Source organism: Chionomys nivalis, chromosome 26 (assembly GCF_950005125.1).
Source record: "Chionomys nivalis chromosome 26, mChiNiv1.1, whole genome shotgun sequence".
In the NCBI taxonomy this organism is placed as follows: domain Eukaryota; kingdom Metazoa; phylum Chordata; class Mammalia; order Rodentia; family Cricetidae; genus Chionomys; species Chionomys nivalis.
In genome coordinates, this window is record NC_080111.1 from 29,624,319 (window position 1) to 29,647,644 (window position 23,326).

The 23,326-nt window shown below is 37.2% G+C and overlaps 1 protein-coding gene across 1 annotated transcript in view; it reads right to left on the bottom strand.

Moving 5' to 3' along the window:
• Znf804b (zinc finger protein 804B) overlaps positions 1–22,943 on the bottom strand; it is a 516,878-nt gene extending 493,935 nt beyond the window's left edge. The window contains exon 1 of the mRNA XM_057758823.1: positions 22,684–22,943. Coding sequence (XP_057614806.1) covers positions 22,684–22,791 — 108 coding nt within the window. The 5' untranslated portion in view covers positions 22,792–22,943. The remainder of the gene's footprint in view (positions 1–22,683) is intronic.
• Between the last annotated feature and the right edge of the window lie 383 nt (positions 22,944–23,326).

A 23,326-nucleotide genomic window follows, 5' to 3' on the forward strand; every position in this document is an offset into this window, starting at 1 on the left:
GCACATGCTTGTTTAGCTAAATGGCTGACTTACCTTATGAAGCAAACCAGATCTGCACAAAACCAAGTTTAAGCCCTGTGTGGATTACTTCAGCACTCATCCCCAAGTCTCCCTGGTCCCAGTTGACTGAACTTTAGGTTCCTGTTCTATTTTCATGGATCAACAACACAATACTAGTAAATTTTGCTCTGAGATATGGTTCTTTTCCATATCACCTCCTCCTTTGTTCTGTCAAGGCATGTAAAAGGAGACTGCACATTGTTTTCCCTGCTGCTCAGACCCAAACAATTGCACAGAATGTACATTAATTACAACACTGTTTGGTCGATGACTCAGATGTATTTCTAGCTAGCTCTTACATCTTAAATTAACCCTTTTCCATTCATCTATGTATCAGCATGAGGCTGTGGCTTACTGCTAAGGTTCTAGCATCTTTCTCCTTCTGCAGCTATATGGTATCTGTCTGAATCCATCTTCTTTTCTCCTCTATCTCTGCTTGGATTTCCTGCCTTGCTGTATTCTGCCCTGCCATAGGCCAAAGCAGTTTTTCATTAACCAATAATAATAAAGCATATTCACATCATAAAAGGGGAATCCAACATCAAAAACATGCTAATAAATTACACATATAAAATTATAATAATCAAATATCAAATTTCCAAACTGATGACTTTAAAGGGCAATGCTGCATAATCAAAAATGATGGCGAATTCATGAACCATTTATTTCTGGAATGTATATCCTTAAATTTGGCTGTGAGTAGATATTATATGGCCTTTATAAGAAAATGAAAAGCCATTCAATTAGAATGGCACAAAAGATCTGAAAAGCTTTCCAACATCTCTATTATATTTTTAGATTGAATTTGTGTTTATATCATACTTTAACTCAATGCAACATCTTACAATCAACTAATATAGAGGTAATCAAGTTCCATCTACTTACCCTTTTAGGAATCCTCAAACCCTGTGATTCTCTGTAACTATCTCTCTGAAAAGATTCATTAACAAAAGTTAAGGAAGTAGTATCCAACATCCCTCATTAAAAATGGTCAGCATCTCTTTCCAACATTTACTCTCCATTATAAAACATGAGTATTTCCTCTCTAAGACATTTCATATTGATATTCAAGAACATGTTAAAACCAAGTGGGCTTGAGATTGGTCTACTGAATCCTGAGCCCTCTGTAAGCCACACAAAGTGAGCAGAATCTTTCTCCATATCAAGGTGCTCACTGATATAAAGAAGAGAGATAGCCAAAGCCCACATCATTCATGTTTTCTCTGATGAAACTGGGTTTGCCTTATTTGGACATTTAGTAATGGGGGTGTTGAATAATCAGATGCAACATACCAAAAAGTTCTATTTAGTAAGTGACTATGTAGTGCTCATCTTCAGTGAGAAATTTAAATCGCATCCTGTTCTCCAAGGTTCAGGGCCAGAAAGGTTGTAAAAGAGCAGCAGTCCCAGAGGGCTGCTGCAGAACAGTGTGCTCAGGGCATGGTAGGCAGTAGAGCACCCATGATTTCAGCAGCTACAATTGCCTGCCCAAGACCTGCATGAGATCTGTCTGGTCAACATTCCCAAGGATGCAAGCAGGAGCCCATATGGCCATACTCCTAGCTGAGAGGCCCCTGGCAGCCCATAGGAACCAGTGATAGAAAGTCAATTTGTTTCATGGGTGAGGCTGCTGGAAGGTTGGTTATGCTTAAAGTGCTAAACCCGTGCTGATAGATAATTAGACTCAGTAGATAATACATAGAGAGGTGACCTGAAGTTTAGAGGGGGTAAAACCCAGGAGGAGTTGGACAGAGAAATGAGAGGTGGATTTGATCAAAATAAAATGTATTTGTGTGTGAAAGAAAGAACTTATTTGGGAGTCTTTAAGCGAGACATTGTCCATATGTGGCATTCAGTGAGTAACTCACTATTGGGGATAATCCAATGTTCTTATATCTTTTGAAATCACAGAAAGAGGCAATTATGAACCTGACATATGCACTTTGGACCTTTTTATATAAGAAACAAATGTTTCTCCTAACACTCTTAGGACACTCATTTAATGTTAGTTATTTCATATACATCATACACATCAAGAATTTAAAACAGATGTAAAGTATTCCTCAATATTTCTCTTGTACATAACCATTTTGCCCCATGATTCTTCAGAGTGTCCCCTACTCACATCTGATGACCAGGAGTAGAGGAAACCCTATTTGTAAAAAAGAAAGTTATGACTCAAAAGTACAAAGAGATGAGACCCTCAGGAACAATACAAAACTGTAACCTCAGTTCATGGTTTATTTTCCAATTCTAGCTAGGTTCTGCTTCTGAATCTATCCAATCAATTTTTCTGTTTCATTTAAGTAAGGCAGTGTCGTGCATGTGTGTGTGTGTGTGTGTGTGTTCTGTTTTCTCTTTTCCCCCTAAATGATTCCTAAGAAACCTGACATTCTTTTAAACAACGTTGTCATACATAATAAAATGAATTCTCAGTTTTACATGAGAAAACTTGTCTCATCAGAATTTCTTCTGGCTATCTAGACTTTGAAAAAGCTGTTTAACCAACGAGCCTCAGTTTTCTTGCCTCTAAATTGACTGAATATTGAGTATTAAGCATGGTAAGTTATATGAGAATATAATCAGTGAGTGTATAAAGATTTCTAATTGAGCTGAGTTCAGAGTACAGTGTGATGTTTGCACTCTCCACAAGGCAGTTATAGAAGAAGATGGTTTGAATTTGAACCAGTAGCCAACGGTTACTTCTGGAACATCATGCCAATTAGGCAAGCTGCTGGTCTATCAGCAGTCCTGGGGGTGGCGTATTCTAGGGTGTCTCCTAGCAGTACCAAGCACAGGATAAGTCCCCAAGAGGTCTTTGCTGTTCTTCTCATAGTCTCTGGAAGAGTCTGAGACCCTGTGATAAATGCCTAAATGCCAATGGAGACAGGAAGATCCAGATCTGTTGCCAATGGAGACAGGCAGATCCTGATCTCTTAATTAGCTTTTATTAGTCTGCATTATGGAAACCCCACTTAAATTACTCAATAGTACTGTGAATGTTATAAAAATTATATCACCATTCTAATTAAAAGGCTTAATATACTTATGAAAGAATTTTTATTATTATTTCAGAGACCTCAAATCTTAAAAAGATGAAAATGGGCTTATATCGGTTTTAAGAGATTTTGTTTCCATTATACTTGTAAGATCAAACTGGTTGGTTAATTGCATAAACTCAAAAGAATGAGGAAATAAAACCACCATGATTTGTCATCTGAAATACATAAACTGATTTTTAATATTCACCCCTATGAAGAGAGTTAATATGTGACAAGATATGAAAATATGCATAGTGATAAAGAAAGCAGAATTTACATTGTATTTCTTCTTACTAAGATGTGTGGATCATTTGGGATTTTCAAACTATGACATTTGTACCTTATATGACAAAAAATATTTATGCAATGTGATTATTTTTGAATCCTTGTGTATTTTTAGTGTCATTTGGTTCCTAGAATATTTTCTTATATTTATATTATTTATTTTAAATATCAAGAACCTTGCAATTTTCCTAAAGGAAAATTCAAAACATGAGATGTCTATACACACATACAAACAAATATTTGTAATTGCGTTGCACATGTATATATACGACTTTGACTTAATTACATCGTGAACACTCTAATCAATTGTGATTGAATGGACTAGTGAATTGACAACATTTCATTGAGTATCCACTAACCTGTGTATGAGCATATAGAATTTGCATGGTCTACCTGAAATAGAATGAGTGCTCCTTACCTTTGTTATGGTTGTGAACTGTGTTTTGAAGGGTGAGCAGTCACCTAGCGCCACAGAAGATACCACAACAGTTAATAAAAGGAGGTGGTAAGAAAGAAAGCAAGTAATAAAGCATTGCTCAGCTTCTGTCTTCGGCGTTACAGAGTGGGAGAATGATAGAGATTTGGGTTTGTTTCCATGATTTTACGATGTTTCCGTGAGAAATATATTCACAGGCTTCTTGTTTAAAGTTGATAATCCAGGCCCTGATCAGTTCCAGACCCAGGCTTGTGATTCATCATACGATTCGAGTGCTGAAATCCTAAAATTTGTTCAAATTTAGTTTACTAATAAGTCCTAAAGTCTGTTCTAGTTTGCTTTCTGAAAAGTAGCTATGTTGTGGCTCAATGGTTAAGAGAGCTCCCTGATCCTGCAGTGAACCTGGATGGAGAGCCCAGCACCCACAGGGTTGCTCCTCTTCCTTAATGCCAATTCCAGGGGATCTGAAGCCCTCTACTGAGCGCCATGGGTATCACATATGCAAGCATATCTGCAGGCAAAACACTCTTACATATAAATAGAAACAAATACATCACTTTGAAAAATGACCAAGTTGTCATAACAGGCAATTAAACTGCAGATGTTATTTCTAGCTGTGTTTCTATAGTCAGAGAAAAGTGACCTACACAGAGAATATTTATATTTATTATAGTTATAACAGTTAGCTTTTTCTCTCTCTAAAATATTTTTTAATTTTAATTGAAAATGGAACTGATAAGTGTAATAAATGTTCCTTGTTACGTTTAAGTATTTTTTAATGTACATTCTATGTACACTCTCTATTCTAGACTGTAAATTTTCTTACAGCAGACAGTATGGGCTACTTGATATACATCAGAAGTACTATAAGCAGCTCAATGCCAGAGACCAATAGTCATAACGTAGTCCCTTCTCAGAACAATGGCTGATTTCCCTGACACGGAGAGAAGTTGGAGAAGAGTGCAGAGCAGAGATTGGCTAAGGAAGTATTTAGCATAAAAAGATTGACCTGGGAAGAAATTTCAGAATAGTCTTAAAATTCAGCCCTAGTGTAATGATTGTTCTGTCTCTTTAAGAGACAAGTCACACCCACTCGCTCTCCCATCCGCTGAGGCAGGCAGGAGGCAGGTCTTCCTTCCTGCTTGCAGCCTTAGTCTCTCTCTCTTTTTCGGCTCCCTCTCAGAGAGGCAGCTTCGATCACCCCGCCCCCTCTTTGTTCTTCTTCCCTTCTCCCTTCCCTTCCATAACCACTAAATAAATATCCAACCTCACTCTGTATGGTGTGCCTATCAGTCCGTCTCTTGCCCACTACCATATGACTCGCCTCCAGGGACCAGCCACCATATAGCTATTCATGTCTACGAATCAAAACTTCCAAGATAAGATACGCAGACTATTAGACACATAGATGCTGATCATCTAATTTTTAGAACCTAAAAAGCTGTATATTTAAAAATGAATTTGCAGATGTTGGCAAGCAAGCATATTAGTTATTTTTTTTTTGTCATGATACACACATTTTAACAGGAGCAACCATTACTTTTAGATCAACATTTTTTGATTATCCATCCCATACCCCTTGGATCCCGTGATTCTGTAGGCAGAGCATGAAGACAACAGGAGCATGTAGCAGAGGCAGTCCCCTCCTGACTGACGCCAGAACCAGGACACAAATGCAGTCTTTGAAGGGACACTTCCAGTGGCCTACTTGCTCCCACCCAGCTCCACCTCTGAAACATTTCAGAGCCTCTCCAAAAAGCACCACCAGCTCAAATCCAAGCCAGTACAAGAGGCTTTGGGAGGGCACTGCATTTTCCCACAGCAATCAGGACAGTGTCAGTGGCTGCAATCAGTGTGTAAGTAGAGCTTTCTACCTTAACTCCCAGAAGTTTTCCTTCCTTTTCCGAGTCTGCCTAACTCTATTCTCTGGTTCATGGCTACTTGCTATCTTCCTTTCTTTTGATCCCTGAACACAAATATTTCTACCCACCTATTACATTTCTATAGATACAAACATTTTTAGAAATATACGTGTGTGCAGAAAAAACTTATGAAATCATGCATTGATGTATGATTTCCTCCCTAATGAATGCTCCTCACTCTGTATCCTATAGTAAATGGTACGCATGCAGTGCGAAGTGTTCATCTGCTGGCAATCAGTCCTATTCTCACTTTCCTACTCTCCTGGGATGAAACCACTGGCTGGAAGCCTACGAGGAACATTGCTCAGAGCCCCTTGCCAGCTGGTTTCCAGGTAGAGCTGCCAATGGAAAGCACTGGGTGGGGATGTAAGCTGGAGGGGGGGGTGGTGAGTGCAAGAGAGAGAGCTTTTTGCTTTAACTTTAGCTTCTGAGTCTGACTGAGTCTGACTGCCTCATCTTAGCAATTAAGAGTTCTGATGGTGGTGACAAGAAGGAGCAGGTGGGGCTAGCCCAAGCAATGACAGAAGTGATAGCCACCACCTGCTTGGGCAGGGTATCCACTACCACAAACACTACTTTTTGGTTTTTTGAGACACGGGTTCTCTGTAGCTTTGGAGCCTGTCCTGGAACTAGCTCTTGTAGACCAGGCTGGTCTAGAACTCACAGAGATCCACTTGCCTCTGCCTCCCAAGTACTGGGATTAAAGGCGTGTGCCACGCCACCAGACTAATACTGGGACTCTTGCAAGACTGAAAATCAATAGTTGGTGGCCTCAGAATCTGCATCTGTGCCTCTCCACCACCAGTGTCTGTCAAAGCACATATCTGCAAGTTCATGTGAGGTCACTTGTCTTTCCTTCTCCAGCCTATGTTACTTCCCAGCCAGTACCACTCTTGGTGGGTAATAGGGCCTCTGGTTTTCTTTCTTGCAGCCTCTTCAACAGGTCTGTAGATCTCTATTTGAAAGGATGAGAACTGTTTCTGTTACCTTGGCCACACATCAATGCAAATGCTTTGCAACACAAAGTAGCAAATGATATACCTTGAGGGTTTTTTTTATATCATATGATTAGAATGTGTTATGTAAAAGCTTATCTACATATAAATAAAATCCTTGCTCATAATATATAACTATATAGTGCTTGGTCATGTAATATTTCCTTATTTCAAATAATGTACTGAAAAGTTGGGTTTTTTTGGGAAAAGCAATAGGGTGGTATGTCTGTTGTTAGAATTCCCAGAGGCAGTTGAAGACATTAAGCAAAATAATGAGGTTGGGTGATTCCTAGAAAAGACAACAGTTTTAAATTAAAAATCTATCCCTATAAAAAGAAAGATTCCTTCTACAAGGCAACAAGATCACAGAACCAAACCCTTCTTCCTCTCTGTTTGCTCTGATAAAGACACTGAGAAAAACAGAAAAAGCCACATCACATCATTGCCTTGAACTAATGCTGTGTCAGAGAAACAGGCCACACTAAGCATTTTCATGAGGGAAACTGGAAACACTGGGCTTCTATTTGGAGCAGTTGGGTTAAACAGAATCTAACCTTCCCCCACCTTGCTTGTGCTTCTCTCCCCAACACAATACAGTGCAGAGCAGGAAAAAAAAAAAAAAAAAAAAAAAAGAGCCTTCCAATTTATTCATGTAAATGTGTCAGATTTCCTGTCACTATAGAGAACATGCTAACAGGTCACAGAAAATGGCTTGAACTGACATATGGTTCAAGAAGTTAACACTGGCTCCCTTGCATTGTGTTACCTCCAGCATGTTACCTTACTCCTTACCGTGGCGGCACGACACAAGGGCTGTCTCACATAAATAACATGAGAATCTTGACGGCAAAAATGCAGTGTGGTCACAGAGCTAGTTAGAGACTGAACCGGATGTCCAATCAGTTCAACACAACCCTGAGTTAATGCCCGTAAGCATTTCTGTAGGCTTAGTACAAGCAAAATGTTTCATATTCCCACTTTAAGAGTGCATGGAGAGTTCACAAAACAGGGCAAGATACAGCAATATAGAAACTACAGAAATTTTGGTCGAGCAACTGCATGAGAGAAGGTGTCCTTAAGATTAACAAGCTTCTGTGCAGAAGTCTACAAAATTAGTCTGCAGTTCTCCCTTGCAAGAAAGAGACCATCCGTCATGAACATACTACACGAGTAGCTAGATTAATGATATTTCGACTCTGGACTCTATTTTATTGTTTTCAAATTTATAATTTTCTTAATATTCAGAAAACTTCATTGTTACCCAGATCATATGGCACAGCCAATAATAAGTGACAAGAATTAAAGTTGGGACAACAGAATGATGATGTTTATTCCTGTCATGAGATTTAAACTCATGCATCAGTTGACTTGACATGATTTATTTGCTGATCACATAGCCTACAGGGTCTTGCATGACTGTTGTTCTCACTCAATTCCTAGGCCATTTCCAAGCCCCAAACCTGGGAGTTATTATTAGGAGTAGATCTTGCCTTAGAGTCTGTGCCAGATTTTTTTTTGTTGTTGTTCAACTATGTTCATAGCATAGCAGCATTATTTGTAATAGCCAGAACCTGGAAGCAACCTAGATGTCCTTTGATGGAAGAATGGATGAAGAAAGTGTGGACTATATACACATTAGAGTACTACTCTGCGGTAAAAAACAATGACTTCTCAAATTTTGCATGCAAATGGATGGAACTAGAAAATACTATCCTGAGTGAGGTAACCCAGACCCAAAAAGAAGATCATGGGATGTACTCACTCATAATTGGTTTCTAGCCATGGATAGGGGCCACTGAGTCTATAATTTGTGATCCTAAAGAAGCTAAACAAGAGGGTAAACCCAAGGAAAAACATATAGTTATCCTCCTGGCTATGGGAAATAGACAAGATTGCTGGGCAAAAAATTGGAATCTGTGCCAGATTCTTTATATTGCATATCAGCTATAATTTACTCTACAAAAGCTTCTTCAGTCTCTGTCTCTGTGTGTCTGTCTGTCTGTCTGTATGTCTGTCTCTCTCCCCTTCTCTCTCTTTCACACACATACATACACATCCACATCAGTTACCCTTTCTTGGAAGAGGCTTGTACGTTTATAGGTTACTGTGAAATACATTTTTCAGTTAGCTCTATTCCTACTCAGCAATCTCCTATATCTGACATGTATTAAGGATCCCCAAATAGTCTGTGACAGCTTCAGATCCAAATTCCACCAACTTTAGAGTAGAGCCAATCAGCTCTGCACATTCCCTCCTGTGTACTTGAGTGGTACATGCACATCTCCCAAGTAGAGCAACACAGAGCTCTCCTAGCCAATGACCTCCCTCTTCCATCTTCTGTACAAATTTCATCTTTGTGGGTCCATTCTCCAGGGTACCCTAATTTAACTTTTATTCAGTATTTCCATGCAATCCTTATTCTTCTAAAACAGCCTTTTTTTTTTTGTTTGTTTGTTTCATGGCCATAAAAGCCGAAGTATTAGGCTACAAGAAAGAACTTTCCCAATTATTTTATTTATATTGAAAAGCAAATCACAGTGCATGCTTTTTGTATATATTCATATTTAGTGGTATCTGAATTGAAATGTTTCACATTGGTAATCATGGAGAATTCTTCGCAAAAGCTGGCATAAATTTTATCTATGGATCATTGACTGCTTTTCCCCAGGCCCTCTACAGTTTCTAAGGGGGGGGGAAGAAGTAGATTATCTCCCCGGCTGGTGATACTTTCTCTTCCAAGTTCAGTTTCTACCATATTACTTCTGCCTCTAGCTGATCATACCTCCAGTGCTAGAGACAGGCACATCTCACAGCCAGAACAAGAGGATTGCAGGAACCTTGCCCCCAACTGTTGCCATCCCCTGATCTAGGGTCTCAAAATTCTAAGAATTCCACAGGGGGAAAAAACCCAAAAGGACAAGATTGAAAAGGATAGAGATAACTGAATTGCCAAGTTCTCAACAGCAGGTGTTGGTACCTCAGTGTGTCCATTTCAAGTTTTAAGTGTCTTTAGGGTCTTTTTTTTTTTTTTCAGTTTTATCCAAAGTCCTTAACAAAGCTTATAGAAAATACTACTTCTCAAGATTGTCTGGTTCGTGAGAAATTCCTATGGTGTGGTTCATCTTTTGCTTTTGCTACATGGCCAGTATATGCCTACATGCCTCCCACATATACCTTTATGAATAATATAAACTATGAATGTCTGTTGACTAAGTGAATGACCAATGCTTGCCCCTTCAATGAAATGCTCCATTGTTTTTGATTCCAGAGCAGCCTACACCTTCTTTGTCTGACTTCCTGGCCCTCATGCTGGGTAATTCCTACTTAACTAAGTTTAAAGTAGGCCAGCCCCTCTCTTAGGGTACTTATCTCAGGGGAAACCCTCTCCTATCTCCTTAAGCACAAGGAAGTATTCCTAAGAGCTTAGTTCCAAAAGACACTGAGTTTTTCACAAAAGCTCCAAATATGTTAATAAAGCCTCCTAGTGTCAATGCATCTGGCGGTTACTCGCACATCTGGAGATGAGATGGACACATTGTAACTATTCTTAATGAATAGCAGGGGCTTGTCCTTCATAGTCTAAGTAGGATTCAAATCAGAACATAAGGAGCTTGTGCCAAAGGCACTTTCTCCATGCAGTTTCGTTGCTGTTGTTGTTGTTGTTTGCTGTTTGAACAGATGACCTTTCCCTGTTCAAAACCTTCTCCCATGAGAGAAAGTGATTCTGCTCATGTCATGTTGCCAGGCTTCTAGAATTCCCTTTGAACAGGATATTATAGCTTTAGAAAGACTAGAAAACCTTAGTCAAATTCTACCTAGCCATTAACAAATAGAGAAGAAAACCTTTCCAGTCACTGTTCTTCCCCTCTTTGTCAACCACAGCATCATCATACACAGAATTTTAGAGCTAGCCTCCTTCTTGATGCACTGAACAACATAGAACTTCTTAAAACTCAGATGCCAATAAGCGGATCCAGTAAAAATCCTCCAAATGAAGTGATTTAAATGTGCTAGATAAAACCATCCAGCTTGGTCTGTATGAATATGTTTATATCATTTCCATCTTCCCCTGCGCTTTGCTGTACAGAGAACTGGATTCCATCAGCCTCAGGTACACTGTATATCCTAGTGATAATAGAGACTAGAATGGATGCAGCCTTTTTAGTCACAGCAAAGAAGTGACTGGAAGAACTAAGGTGTGTTAGTTTTTATTACCTTCCTTTATAACACAGTTCCTCAAATCTTGACTTCTATGATGACAAAAAAAAAAAAAAAAAAAAAAAAGCAAGTCATAGGCAACCATCTCCAAGAACTTCCCCAGCAATCTCTCCTAGAACTGTGAACTTCCACTACATAGCCTATGGATATCCAAACAAGAACATTACTTTTGATTTAAGCTGAGTTGTCTTATTTACTTTTCTGCTGCTCCAACAGGATTTCGGACTGGATTATTTCGAAAGAATATTCTATCCTGTCACTCTGGTCATTGCTGCAGTTTATAGACTTTTATGGCTAAGTAGAACTACGGATTGCTCACTTTTATCTTGTGGGTAAGCAAGAGCTCTCTAATTGGACTTAAGGTTCCAGGCCTGTTACTGAAAAACTAGCAAATACCTGCCTGTAGAGGTCAGAGACCCTACTACTGCCATTTTCCTAAACAAATCTTATTTTTGTTTTCTAAATAACTACCATTATACCCATAGAGAAGAGTAGCTCTCACTCTCGATCCTATTCAAGATACTTTTTTACTTTACAGCATCTGGAGACCATTACAGAGAACTACAAATGTCAAAACACAGAGAATAAGTGATTGTTAGGTGCCCAGCCCTAGCTAATAACCTGCAATGCAACCATTCCATCTAAAGCTCAGAGAAATATTATGGAAGAAATGGTAGAACGATTGTAAGATCCAGACTTAAGACACCTGCTGTGAGATAATGTACCCTAAACATGACAGGGAAAATGTACCCATGAAATTTCAGCACTATGGTTACCTGAACAAAACACCCATAAGGACACCAGTTGACATTCTAGCACTCATACAGGGAATTCTACAATTCCTAACCTAAATGAACCACTACAGTGGAAAGCAGTCAATGGTGGCCTGAGAAAGGGAAAATGAGTTTTCTTCAGGGATGAGCTCCTGCATAGGTTGTTCATTTTTAAGTCAGCCTTGGGAACATATACATATTAATGACATAATACAGACTCAGTAGGCTATCTACACATGCACATATCCATGTGTCCATTTACACACATGTATATATATATATATATATATGCAACAATAACAAAAGATCATAAATTTCAGGGATACAGTATAAGCTGGGGTGGGAGGGGCAGGAATGATGTAGATACATGTAAGAAGTTCACACACAAAAAAAAAATTCTATCTTGAAGGCTTCTGGTGAGAACTTTGTGTTGCCTCAACTCATGACAAATAGCAGAAAGGCAAGCAAACACATGCAAAAGCAGCCAAACATGAGAGTGCCCTTGCTTGTAACAGCTTACTCCAGGTAATACAGAACTACTTCCCAGAAGACATTAACCTCTCCTAACAGCACAATCTCCTCCTTGAGGCTTCATGTCCTAAGACCATTACAAGGGTAATAAGTTTCAACAGAAATCTGGAAGGTATATATCATCTCCAAGACATAGCATTCAAGAACAGTTCCATATCTACACATAAAGTTATTTAAGTTAGAATTAAGCACTTTTAGTCTTTAGATAATCTTCTCGGCAATAGTACTGTTTGCTTAGTAACAAAAGCTGACTTTGATCCTCCTGTATGCTTATGAAATTACAACTTTTCTAATAATGTTTATCTATCATTTGCACATGAATGTCATTTTCATGAAAAGTCCAACATAGATATGTCTGTCTTTTAATCACTTATTGTTACCTTGCCAATAAGTATATAATTTATATCTCCTCTCAAATAATGAAAACTCACCAGGGCCATTCTTATCCGTTTGCAAGAAATTTCTAAATCCAAAAGACGGTTGTATCTTTGAATTTCAGCATGGAATATTAAGCAAAAGATAATGAGATGTTTCACAGATGTTACCCTGTATCTAATATATGTATTTTATTAGCATAAATCCATTTGTTCTTACCTAATCAGTATTCTCTTGTTCATTTATTTCAAACAGGAAGATTGTTTTAGCCATCAAAGTGAAACAGAAGCAAGAGAAATACAGTGTGGTTGCCTATCCCTGACACCAACTGACAGCCTTCATTCACTCCATTGCTGTCAGTCAAGCTCATCTTGGCATTTTCATTTCTTTTACACTTGCCATTGTTGTGTGTTTGGGAGTGCCCCTGGCAGGTGTCTGGATAACCTGCTGGCAGGAGTTAGTCCTCACCTACAATATAGGCTCCCAAGACTGAACTCAAGTTGTCATCAGGACTGACTGGAAATTACCTAACCTGCTAGGCAATCTCACTGAACTCATCTTAACTTTCTTAATAAGACATTGTATAATCTTTGATTAGCACAATGCTTCCCTTGGGAAGGAGTAATATAATCGTAAGATGCACCTGAAGCTTCCAGGTTTCTCTAAAGTTCCATCTTAACTAAAAAATCAAAAACGAAAAGAAACCTGCATGCTTGCTATACAGCAACTTATATTTTATGTTATTCTTTGATATAAAATATAAAAGTTCCCACTATAGAATTTTAAATATTATATTGAATTTTATATTTTATAGTACTTTTATATTTAATATATTCTATATTCTCCATAGTTTATTTTACATTGTATTTTTATATTATTTTATATTTAATCTTTAAATTTTATTTTCTTTAGATACCACTATATATAGAAAATTTGAGGATATTTATAGAATTGTAATTCTTCTATTAATATCATCACTTTTATTTAAATGAATGTATTTTCCCATAGGAATTCGAGCAAGATTAAATCAAAGACTAAAGTAAAAAGCCTTAAATGTCTCTCTTAAATGATTTGATATTTGTATTATTAAGTTTATTCTCCAATTATGATATATATATATAATATATATAACAGATGAACATGTTGGACAAGAAGACAGTACTTAAAATGTGAAAACTATTTTCCTAAGTATGTCATAACACCTTGTTGAGTTTATCACCTTACTGTGAACTATAGAACCATTAGTATATCTCAGAGATTTCATTACATAAAAAAACCACAATAAACATTTAAGAGTTGCAAAGTGTGCATACAATTCATATATAACAAAATAATGTACTATGTACATGAAAAAATTTCTCATGGACATTTTAGTCCTTTATATGCCTAGGCAATGCAAAATTACCAACTATCTCTGAATAATTAAAGAGATATACCAAAAATGGAGATCTTCTTGCTTCCCTATACTCCTGTTTTAAGGTGACAGAATAATTCTCAGTGGTTGAAATGAAGAGAGAAGCAGAAACCCTGAGTAAGCACAAAAGAAAACAGTATTCTTTTGTTGGTCTAATCTACCCATACCATTTAAATGTTCCTCTATGGTAGGTGTGATCATATTAGTTTACTAATTTTGCTCTAACAAATTACCACACATCTACTGACTTGATGTAGTTTATTATCTTCTATGTCTTTAAATCAGAAGCTTCTCTTGCATAAAGATAACAATGTGAGTGGGTTATGAACTTTCCAGAAGTACCAAATGGGTGTCTATCTACTTGACTTAGTTTCAAGTGGTCACCTACAGGCCTTGGCTTGTGAGCCCTTCCTCTAACTTCTGCAGCAGCCACAAGGTAGCTTGAAACTCTCCCTCCCACCAACACCTGCTGAGTTCTTAGAAACTGAGCTCACCTTCATGGTCCAGGATTATCCTTCAATGTTTTTAATTACATCTACTACTAATTACTCTTCTACTTGTTTAAGGGATTGGATTTATCATGCATCTGTGAGATTAGAATGTGGATATAATTCAGGTGCTATTATTCTGCCCACCATAATAAAATATTAGAAATGAATAGAATTTGGATAATTTGATTAGTAAAGTTTTTAGAGTGTTTGGACTCTATTTAAAAAGTCAAATAAAATATGTATTAAAATAAAATGAAAGTGTTAACATTAAGAAATTGGTCATGAAATAACCTTGATTCTTCTTCTGAGACCTCTCTATTTATTGAGCTTGGATTATTAGATGTTCTAGAACAAATACAAATATGGTGTTTAGAAGGTGTCCAACGGCCTGCAATCACATCCTGACTGATCCTAAAAGGTAAGAGCTTAAAAAGCCCCTTTGGCAAGTGCATGCCTGTCTAGGCAACAGGAGTTGGTTGATAATTATACATTCACCTCCCTGTGGCTGGTCTGGGTTTTTATTCTAAAGGGCAGGGATACACTGATCACTGTTTGGGGAATTTTTGTATGTTTCCCCACCAAAAAGTAAATAAATAAATAAAATAAAATAATGTAAATATTCTATCACTATTTTTCATACTCACTATCCTTTTGAAAGCAGAGGATGATCAAGCTCCTATCTTGTGACACATTTCTCAGAGATTTTTAATATATGATAATGACAAGTAAGCAAATTCCTAACCAGTCCATGCATTCATCTCAGTCATGTACATACATGGTCAATGTGTTGTCTCTTGGGGCCTTCTGCAAGACTTGTTCAAAAATGGTCGCATGGAATAAAGCACCTATAACTTAGGCTTTATATTTAAAAATAATATTAAGTGAGGAAGATTTTCACAGAAACAGGGAGTGCTTATTCCACCAGCAGAAAAATTAGCATTACAAGATTCTAAGAGGACACAATCCCAGAAATAACTTTCTCCCTCGAGCTCCCCAGGAGAACCAAAGGGAACACATTCATGCCAGGTAAAGCTGTAGTGGAATTGACATCTTTTCTATAAACAGCACTAATTGTGAGAAAGAAAATTATCTAAAAGTTGTGTAAGATTTTCTACAACCTTCCAGTATCAGAATATACCTACATATCAACATATCTGAATGGAAATAACTGCTAACATTTACTGGACACTCAATTCATGTCAGGTGTCACTCTCAAATCACCATATTAGGAACATCATCCTCATTTTGAAGAAGTAGAAGTGGACGTTAAGATAGCTTTTATGATCGCAATTTAATTGCTAACATTTTAAAATTATGGAGTTTGACTCCAAAGTGTTCTTTGTTGAGCTGTAACACTCTCCTGTGTGTTCTAACCATGAAGAGAAATGTATCTATGCATGACACACAACAGGGAAAAGAAATACGTTGTGTGTGTATGCATTATAGGAGGATTTGGGGAAATATAGTCATTCATTTCAAAATGGATGTCTAGAAAGAACATGGGAGTGGACACTAGAAACTGAGTACCTTTGTCTCCACAAAGATACTTAGGACGAGTGAAGTATTCATTAACCACAGTAGGGAAAGTGAGCATATGGGAACGCTGTTAGGTGAGTTTCCTGACTGTAAATAGGAGGAAAGTCTAAATTATGATCTGGAAATGAAGGTTATGTGTAGTTGTGTGTGAATGGTAACTACAAAAAATGTACAGCTGAGTCAGGGACGAGACAGAATAGTGTGTGCTCACTGTTTCCAGGAGCCAGTGTCTCTGGTGTCACAGATACTGTACCATCAATTACTCTAGATTCCAAAAGAAAAAATGGTGAAAATTAAGAAATGAAAGGGTAAAAATCAATGGTAAGTAAAAGGAGAAAAATAAGGATATTGTTTCAAACCAACTTGTAACATTTGTTGCAAAATAATGCATAGTCAGGGAGAATGTTAAATCAAATTTGCCAAAAAGAATTCACCATTGCCAAAGCCTCAGATTGGCAGCCTTAATTGTCCTTGCTAGAAATAAAGAAAATGAAAATTCAGAACTGGTTAACTAGGAGTTCCCAGTGGTGCCCCTACCTAGAGACAGTCTATATTTTGTTATTTATAACTTGTTTTGACAATAAATCTAAATCTCCTGAAATTCCATGCATTAATAAAACAAGAAAGCATAAATTTGAAAAGAATAAGCACCATAGGGAATAAAACAAATGCAGACTGGAAATAGGTGATAAGCACAGGGAAACAGTATGGTTCTGAGGACAATCTTTAATCCCTATCATTTTATAAGCCGCAGATTTATCTCTGGATTACCTATCAGTCAAATAAATATAAAAACAAAAGTGAGTTTATTATTTGGGTAGCTCTCTTTTTCTGTGGAAAAAGTAAATAAACATTTCCTTCAGAAATGTTCAGGTTTTACATTTCGTATTTAAATAACAGAAGACTTTATTTAGTTCAACACATCAGGAGTCCATCTCTGCAAAATTGAATACATTAGCAAATATTTTCACAAACAAATTTTAAAATCCTGTCTTCATTTTTTTTAAAATATTTATTTATTTATTTTTTATGTATACAATATTCTGTCTGTGTATATGTCTGCAGGCCAGAAGAGGGCACCAGACCCCATTACAGATGGTTGTGGTCCACCATGTGGTTGCTGGGAATTGAACTCAGGACCTTTGGAAGAGCAGGCAATGCTCTTAACCTCTGAGCCATCTCTCCAGCCCCCTCCTGTCTTCATTTTAAAAATGAATATATCCTTTTTTTTCTTTTTCAGTGAGCTATGTCTATATTACTATATCCAAGGATATCTAAATTAAGAAGTAACTTGTCTCTTCAGAATCTCAACTTTAAAAAGTCCTTCAAATATTTAAGACCATACATTAAGAATTGCTATATTTCTATTAGCACCACAACTACACTGCTTTATGAAAACTTATCAAATATTTGGTCTCTCCTATATGCTTATGTACTGTATATATGTGTGCGTGCTGCCTACGTTTTGAATTTGTTATGAAATTGTTAACATGCAAAAGATACTTTCAAAATACAATTTTAAATTTTTATTCAAATATTATCTTAGAATACGTGAGTATATGCTAAAGGGTTCCTATGACATAACTAGCTAACTTCACACTCAAAGACACCTGATGGACTTACTGAACATACGCCAGATTCTTCTCTTTTTGGGTCTGAATAGGGGCTTAAAACAACAGCCTTTCAAGCTATGCTCTTATTTTCCCATGGAAAATAGGTAGGTTAGTGCATGTGCATTGTACAACAAGCATCTTAACTACAATTCCTTTTGATTTTTCAGTTGGGAATTGTGAGTTCTACGTTTAACACCATCCACTCTGCGTGACACATGATGTTACAATGCCTTATTTTTATTTCCAAAGTACAAAGCAGAAACTCAAATCTGTCTTAATTTGAAAGCTAAAATGAATAAATCAAGATAGAAAACAAATGCTGAGTAAGTTAACAAAAGTCACAAATTAAATCATTGAATATGGACGTTATTTTTATGGGAATTTCATGAAATTAAATGAACACAGGTTTATTTAAATCAGAATGATGATACTCACTCCTTCAGATAAACTGTAAGAACAAGTTTTTTTGTATGAGTTTGGAAAGAGAAAACAGGGAAAAAGACAAGGAAAAGAAGGCAGTTTGTTTAATATGGTGTTTTGTATAAAAAAGAAAACATGAATTGAACACATAGCTGAGTCTTGATTGAAAAAATATGAAAGTGGTACGTAGTCAAGAATTCAAAAAAAGAATACATGTTTTCACAATTATTCTTGACACACAAAAATACATTAGTTTTGTGATCTTATAATGTGATTAATATGTATTTATTCATAAGTATCTTGAAAATGCACATGATGGAATAGGATAAGCCTTAATAAAAAGGATAAGAGTGTAACTGCTTAGGTCCTTATTTAGGAAATTACCTGTTAGAGAACTTCAAGGTTATCCACTATGTCTATACAATATCTGTCACTTCTGAATGTGCATTTCTGAATATACATGTGCTTATGATGCATATGTGTGTTTGCTTATATGTATTCTATATGCATATATATACTTACATAAGCATATATGTGTACATGTATGTATACATATATAATTTATATTCTACTGATGTTATGGGTTTTAGACAAAAATACAACTCAGGATAAGATTACCAGACATAAAACAATCTAAGGACCAGGGTATGTGCAATTGGCAGTTCAAACTGTCTCCTCCACACACAGTACTTTAGAGGAACAGAGCAAGCTTTGCTGTTATTCTCTGATTTTTAGCTACATTGTGCCCAGGAAGGAATATGGACTTCTACCTCTGTCTCACTTTTAGAAGAACGGTGAGAAATTGTGTATCATAGTTTAAATATACTGAATAGTTAGTAACTAATGGATTAAGTGTTATGAATGTCTTACTATTATCCATATATAGATTAAGTATTTATAAGAAGACACTAAAATTAATCTCAAGTTGAGATGAAATTTCAGAGTACATAAAAATAACTAAGAATCAACAGAAGAATATGCTTATTTTACTGGGAAGACATTACTTATTTTTTTGAATTCAAATATGGTGATAGGGCTTTCAAGTTTTCTTGGTGAATACTTCCCTTGTTGTAACAAATTTTTATGTCTTGATGGCTAAAAAGAGCTATAACATGAGACACATCTTGAACAGCGTTAGTGTGTGTATCTAGTTACCTACCTATTGAAGATATGTACATGTCCACCTAATACTGACTCTTAGAGGCGTCGTCCAATTATTATATAGAGTTGAGAAAATACAAAATTAATATTCTAAGATTTAGCAAAATGTGTTTATGTTTTAAATAAACTTTTACATTAAACACTAAGAAATACTTTTATTTTTCTTACTCTATCTTGGATTTAGAGGAACATAAGCCATCTCAAATCAATTATCCACATGCTCATTACCATTAAACACAATTTTTGTTTTCCTGCAGAACCAAGAGGTAATCATCAGATATTTCTGTCTGCTAACTTTGCAGACAGAAGTAGAATTTCACTCTAGCATTTTCAGTTTACTAATCTGTGAGTATTGGTAAGAGTTAAAATACTTATTTCTTCATTTATCAGTTACTGCATTTCATATTTATTATGAGAAATACATATAATAACTCAATATGTTCTGCATGAAAGCTCTTGAAATTATATATATATATATAGTATGTGTGTAAGTATATATGTATGTCTTTATACCTAATTCTCTCTTGTACTTTGAGATTAATAGCTCATGTTTCCATTAAACAGACATGACTTGAACATAAGAAGTTTTTATAATTATTTTTGAATATATGGAGACTTATGTAGATTATACATTACACAGTCAAATGTCAAATCTATACTATACAAGCTATATAGTTACAGCAAAAATTAAAAATAAGGCTTATTAAGCTACAATGTAATTGTCTCCTTTCTGTGACAGAATACAACATACCCTTATTCTAGAACTGCACTTATGGAATGTTAAGGCCATGTCCATTGCTGAAACAGCTCCACTAACAACAAAGATATGGAACAAATAAAGAACAAATATTAAAAGAGAAAGGATGAAGACTAAGCAGTAGAGAACTTAGTGAAAGTTTGTTATTAGCTAACATCTCAATCTAGCTCTAGGAAACTAAACCTTGGGAAGTTAATATACTAGGTAACAGCCAATTTTACATTATTCTATACACTAAATTTGAAAAGACATTTATAGATAACTATTTCAAAAACTCTAAATTGTTGTGTTTAATGAGCACATGATCAATAGGTTAATATTTACATTGAGCATATGAATAAACAAGTGTAAATCTGAATATGACTTGAAAGCTATTGTTGAATATGAAAATATATACATATCCACAGTATTTTTAAATTGATGCTTTGCAACCTGTTGATCAAGAAGGCAAGCATACACTCCTGAAGACAAATGGGCTATTCAATGACAAAGAGTCTAGGATCTAGAAAATAGTGACTTATTTTGCCTTAGAAAGAAAGACATCATGCAATGGAAAGAGAATTCAAACCAAGTGAGGACTTATCTCAACAACCTTCAGTGACAGAGAAGGGATAATAAGTATCAGTTTCCCATACAAGTCAGTTCATGTGAGACTGGTCAAACATTGAAAAAGACATGTATTTAATGATAAAATGTGAAAAGAAAAGAAAAAAGAGAGAATGTGTTTGTGAGCTACATATTAAAACTGCATTACACATTTCTAAATATCTCCTACATAATTTTAGTGAGCATTATCCAGTGAGCCAAACTGAAGAGATTGAAAACAAAGTAAATAATGCAATTAAACAAGTAAACTATAAAAAGAGTGCACCATAGGTGTGCAGCTGTACCCTGGACAACCAGCGCAACCATGTGGATAGTAGGCTGACATCTGTCATCCACATTTACACACTCAGTTTACATGAGATCAGCTAGGCTTTGTGGACATAGGCAACGAGAAAGACACAGAGATATCCCTGACCAAATGACAGAAACTTCCTCTTTAAACACAAGAGATTTTAACTCAACATCATATTCTCATCTCCTTGAAGAGAATCAAACTGTGTAACAATGATGAGATCTGTCTCCTTTGATCTCAAGTATTGAGATGTACTGAGTATTGAGGACTGCCACACCAAAACTCAACTCAGGAAGGTTTCAGAGACAGCCACGGAGACTAACAATGCACTAGGGGAAAAAATGCTTGGAAGAAAACTGGAGCATTAGAGGCTTACAAGGCAACATGTGCTTAAGGAAGAAGTGGTAGGAATGGTTTGCCCTGAGGAAAATGCTCCTGACCCCTTGAGCTGTTGGACACTGTACAGGTTTGCTGAGGCTGCACAAACTCCAGTCCTTAGACTCTTTAAAGCAGGCAAGATTCAGACCTGCTGCTCAGGCTAACTCTGGGCTGTATTTTTCAGTTGGCCGAAACTGCCAAGTCCCTTTCGAGCCCTGTGAATTTAATTGTAACTGTTAAAGCAAACAGAGTTTTCCATGCAACATTGCTGGCTCCCTAAATTTTAGTTGGGGCTGTTACAACAACACACATTTTAAAGCATGTGAGAACATGAAGGAAGAAGTTGTCGTTGGGAATATTGGTGACGCATCTGAGTACATGAACCTCCAGATTCCAGATCCCTTCTGCAAATCACAGATGTTGAAAACCAGAGGTATTTATAATACACAGCAGTTGCAAATAATTACCACTAACCAAGTATTAAGCTGTAATGGACTGCGGGTGGCACAAAATACTCAGGCAAATTCAGACCTTTCTCCCTATATCATGCAAAGTAAAAATAACTCTCTTAATATCAGAATCAAAAAGTTGTTCATCAAGTTTGGATATTGGGCCATTTAGTCTAAAACTGATTATATACTTGTACATATTCAATCTATGCATGCATACACACATACATATACACATTTTCTTTAAACACATTTGAACCCTTAAAAGATTAGTTTGTAGTACTATGAATTAATTGATAAATATAGCAAGGCCTTTGATTCTGGATAACAGTATCTGAACAGTCTACTAAGTTAAATAAAAGCACTCAATTTGCAGGTTAAGGTATTTTTATGTAATACAACAAACAACCCCATATGGATTTCCTCAAATTAAGTCATCCACTTCCTTCTAAAGAATCTAATTGAGCCTTGAACTTAACAATGCATCTTTTCAGTTTGACAAGACAAACCCTTTGAGGAGTTTATCCTCTTATGAAACAGCTGTAAAATTATTAAACTAATATGAAAGTATGAGTTCACCAAAGCATACTATAAAGTGTCACTCAAACTTTCTCCACTACCCAAATCAGTGGGTTCCTGAGCAGACTCTGCAGGGGGCTCTACCTTCATCCTTGCAGTTACTGTGTTCATTAAATATTCGCATGCAAAACACTACAGATCAAAATGACCTGGATGACAAGAAACATGTAAACACACACCCCTCTCTATAATTGTTACAAAGTGTGTCTGCTCTCATCACTAAAGCTGGTGCTTATGCCCTAGGAGTCTAACCCACTCAGGCAGGCAGGACAGCATCTCTCACTGCCTCTTTTTGTTTTCATTTGGTTTTGAACATGTGTGGACGGGTGTGCGCGCTCAAGTGCACATTACCGGAGACGGAGATCCATTCTTGCAGAGAGGTCCTCTGAAGACTCCCTTAATGCCCCTGTAGTGTCCATTGCTGAGATGTCTCGAACTGATAACCAGGTAACAAGCCATGTGTGTCCCGGCTGGAGGTGCAGTCTTAACTCCTCACTGGGCGACCAACAGGCAGGGAAATGCAGGCTGGCTTCTCAGCAGCAACAGTGACTGCCACCTCCCAAGAAGAAGAGGCCAGCAGCAATCCGGAGATGAAGAACCTGCGCGCCCCTGCTCCTCGACCTGCGCGTGGCTCTAGCTGCCCACAGCAGCTGCTCTTACTGAGGCGGCGGTGACAGCCCAGAACACTTAGGGGGCCTGGGGAACCAGTCCACATGCTGCTCTGACGAGGCGGCGCTCAAAGGCTGGCTGAAGATGTTCTTTTTAAAGGACAACTTCCTGGGTCCACCAGGGAATCAGAGTCCTCCTCCCCCTTCCCCCGCCCCCTGCCGTCGCTCTGGTGAAGGCGGAGCGAGGTGGGGATGCTCAGGTGCAAGTCGGCATGCTCCAGCCGCGGAGTTACCAGGCTGAGCTGCAGGCTGTGGAACCCGAGATGCAGCGGATGCAGCCTGTGCAAGGGAGCATGGAGCGGATCCTCCAGGCGTCCAGGAGCGTC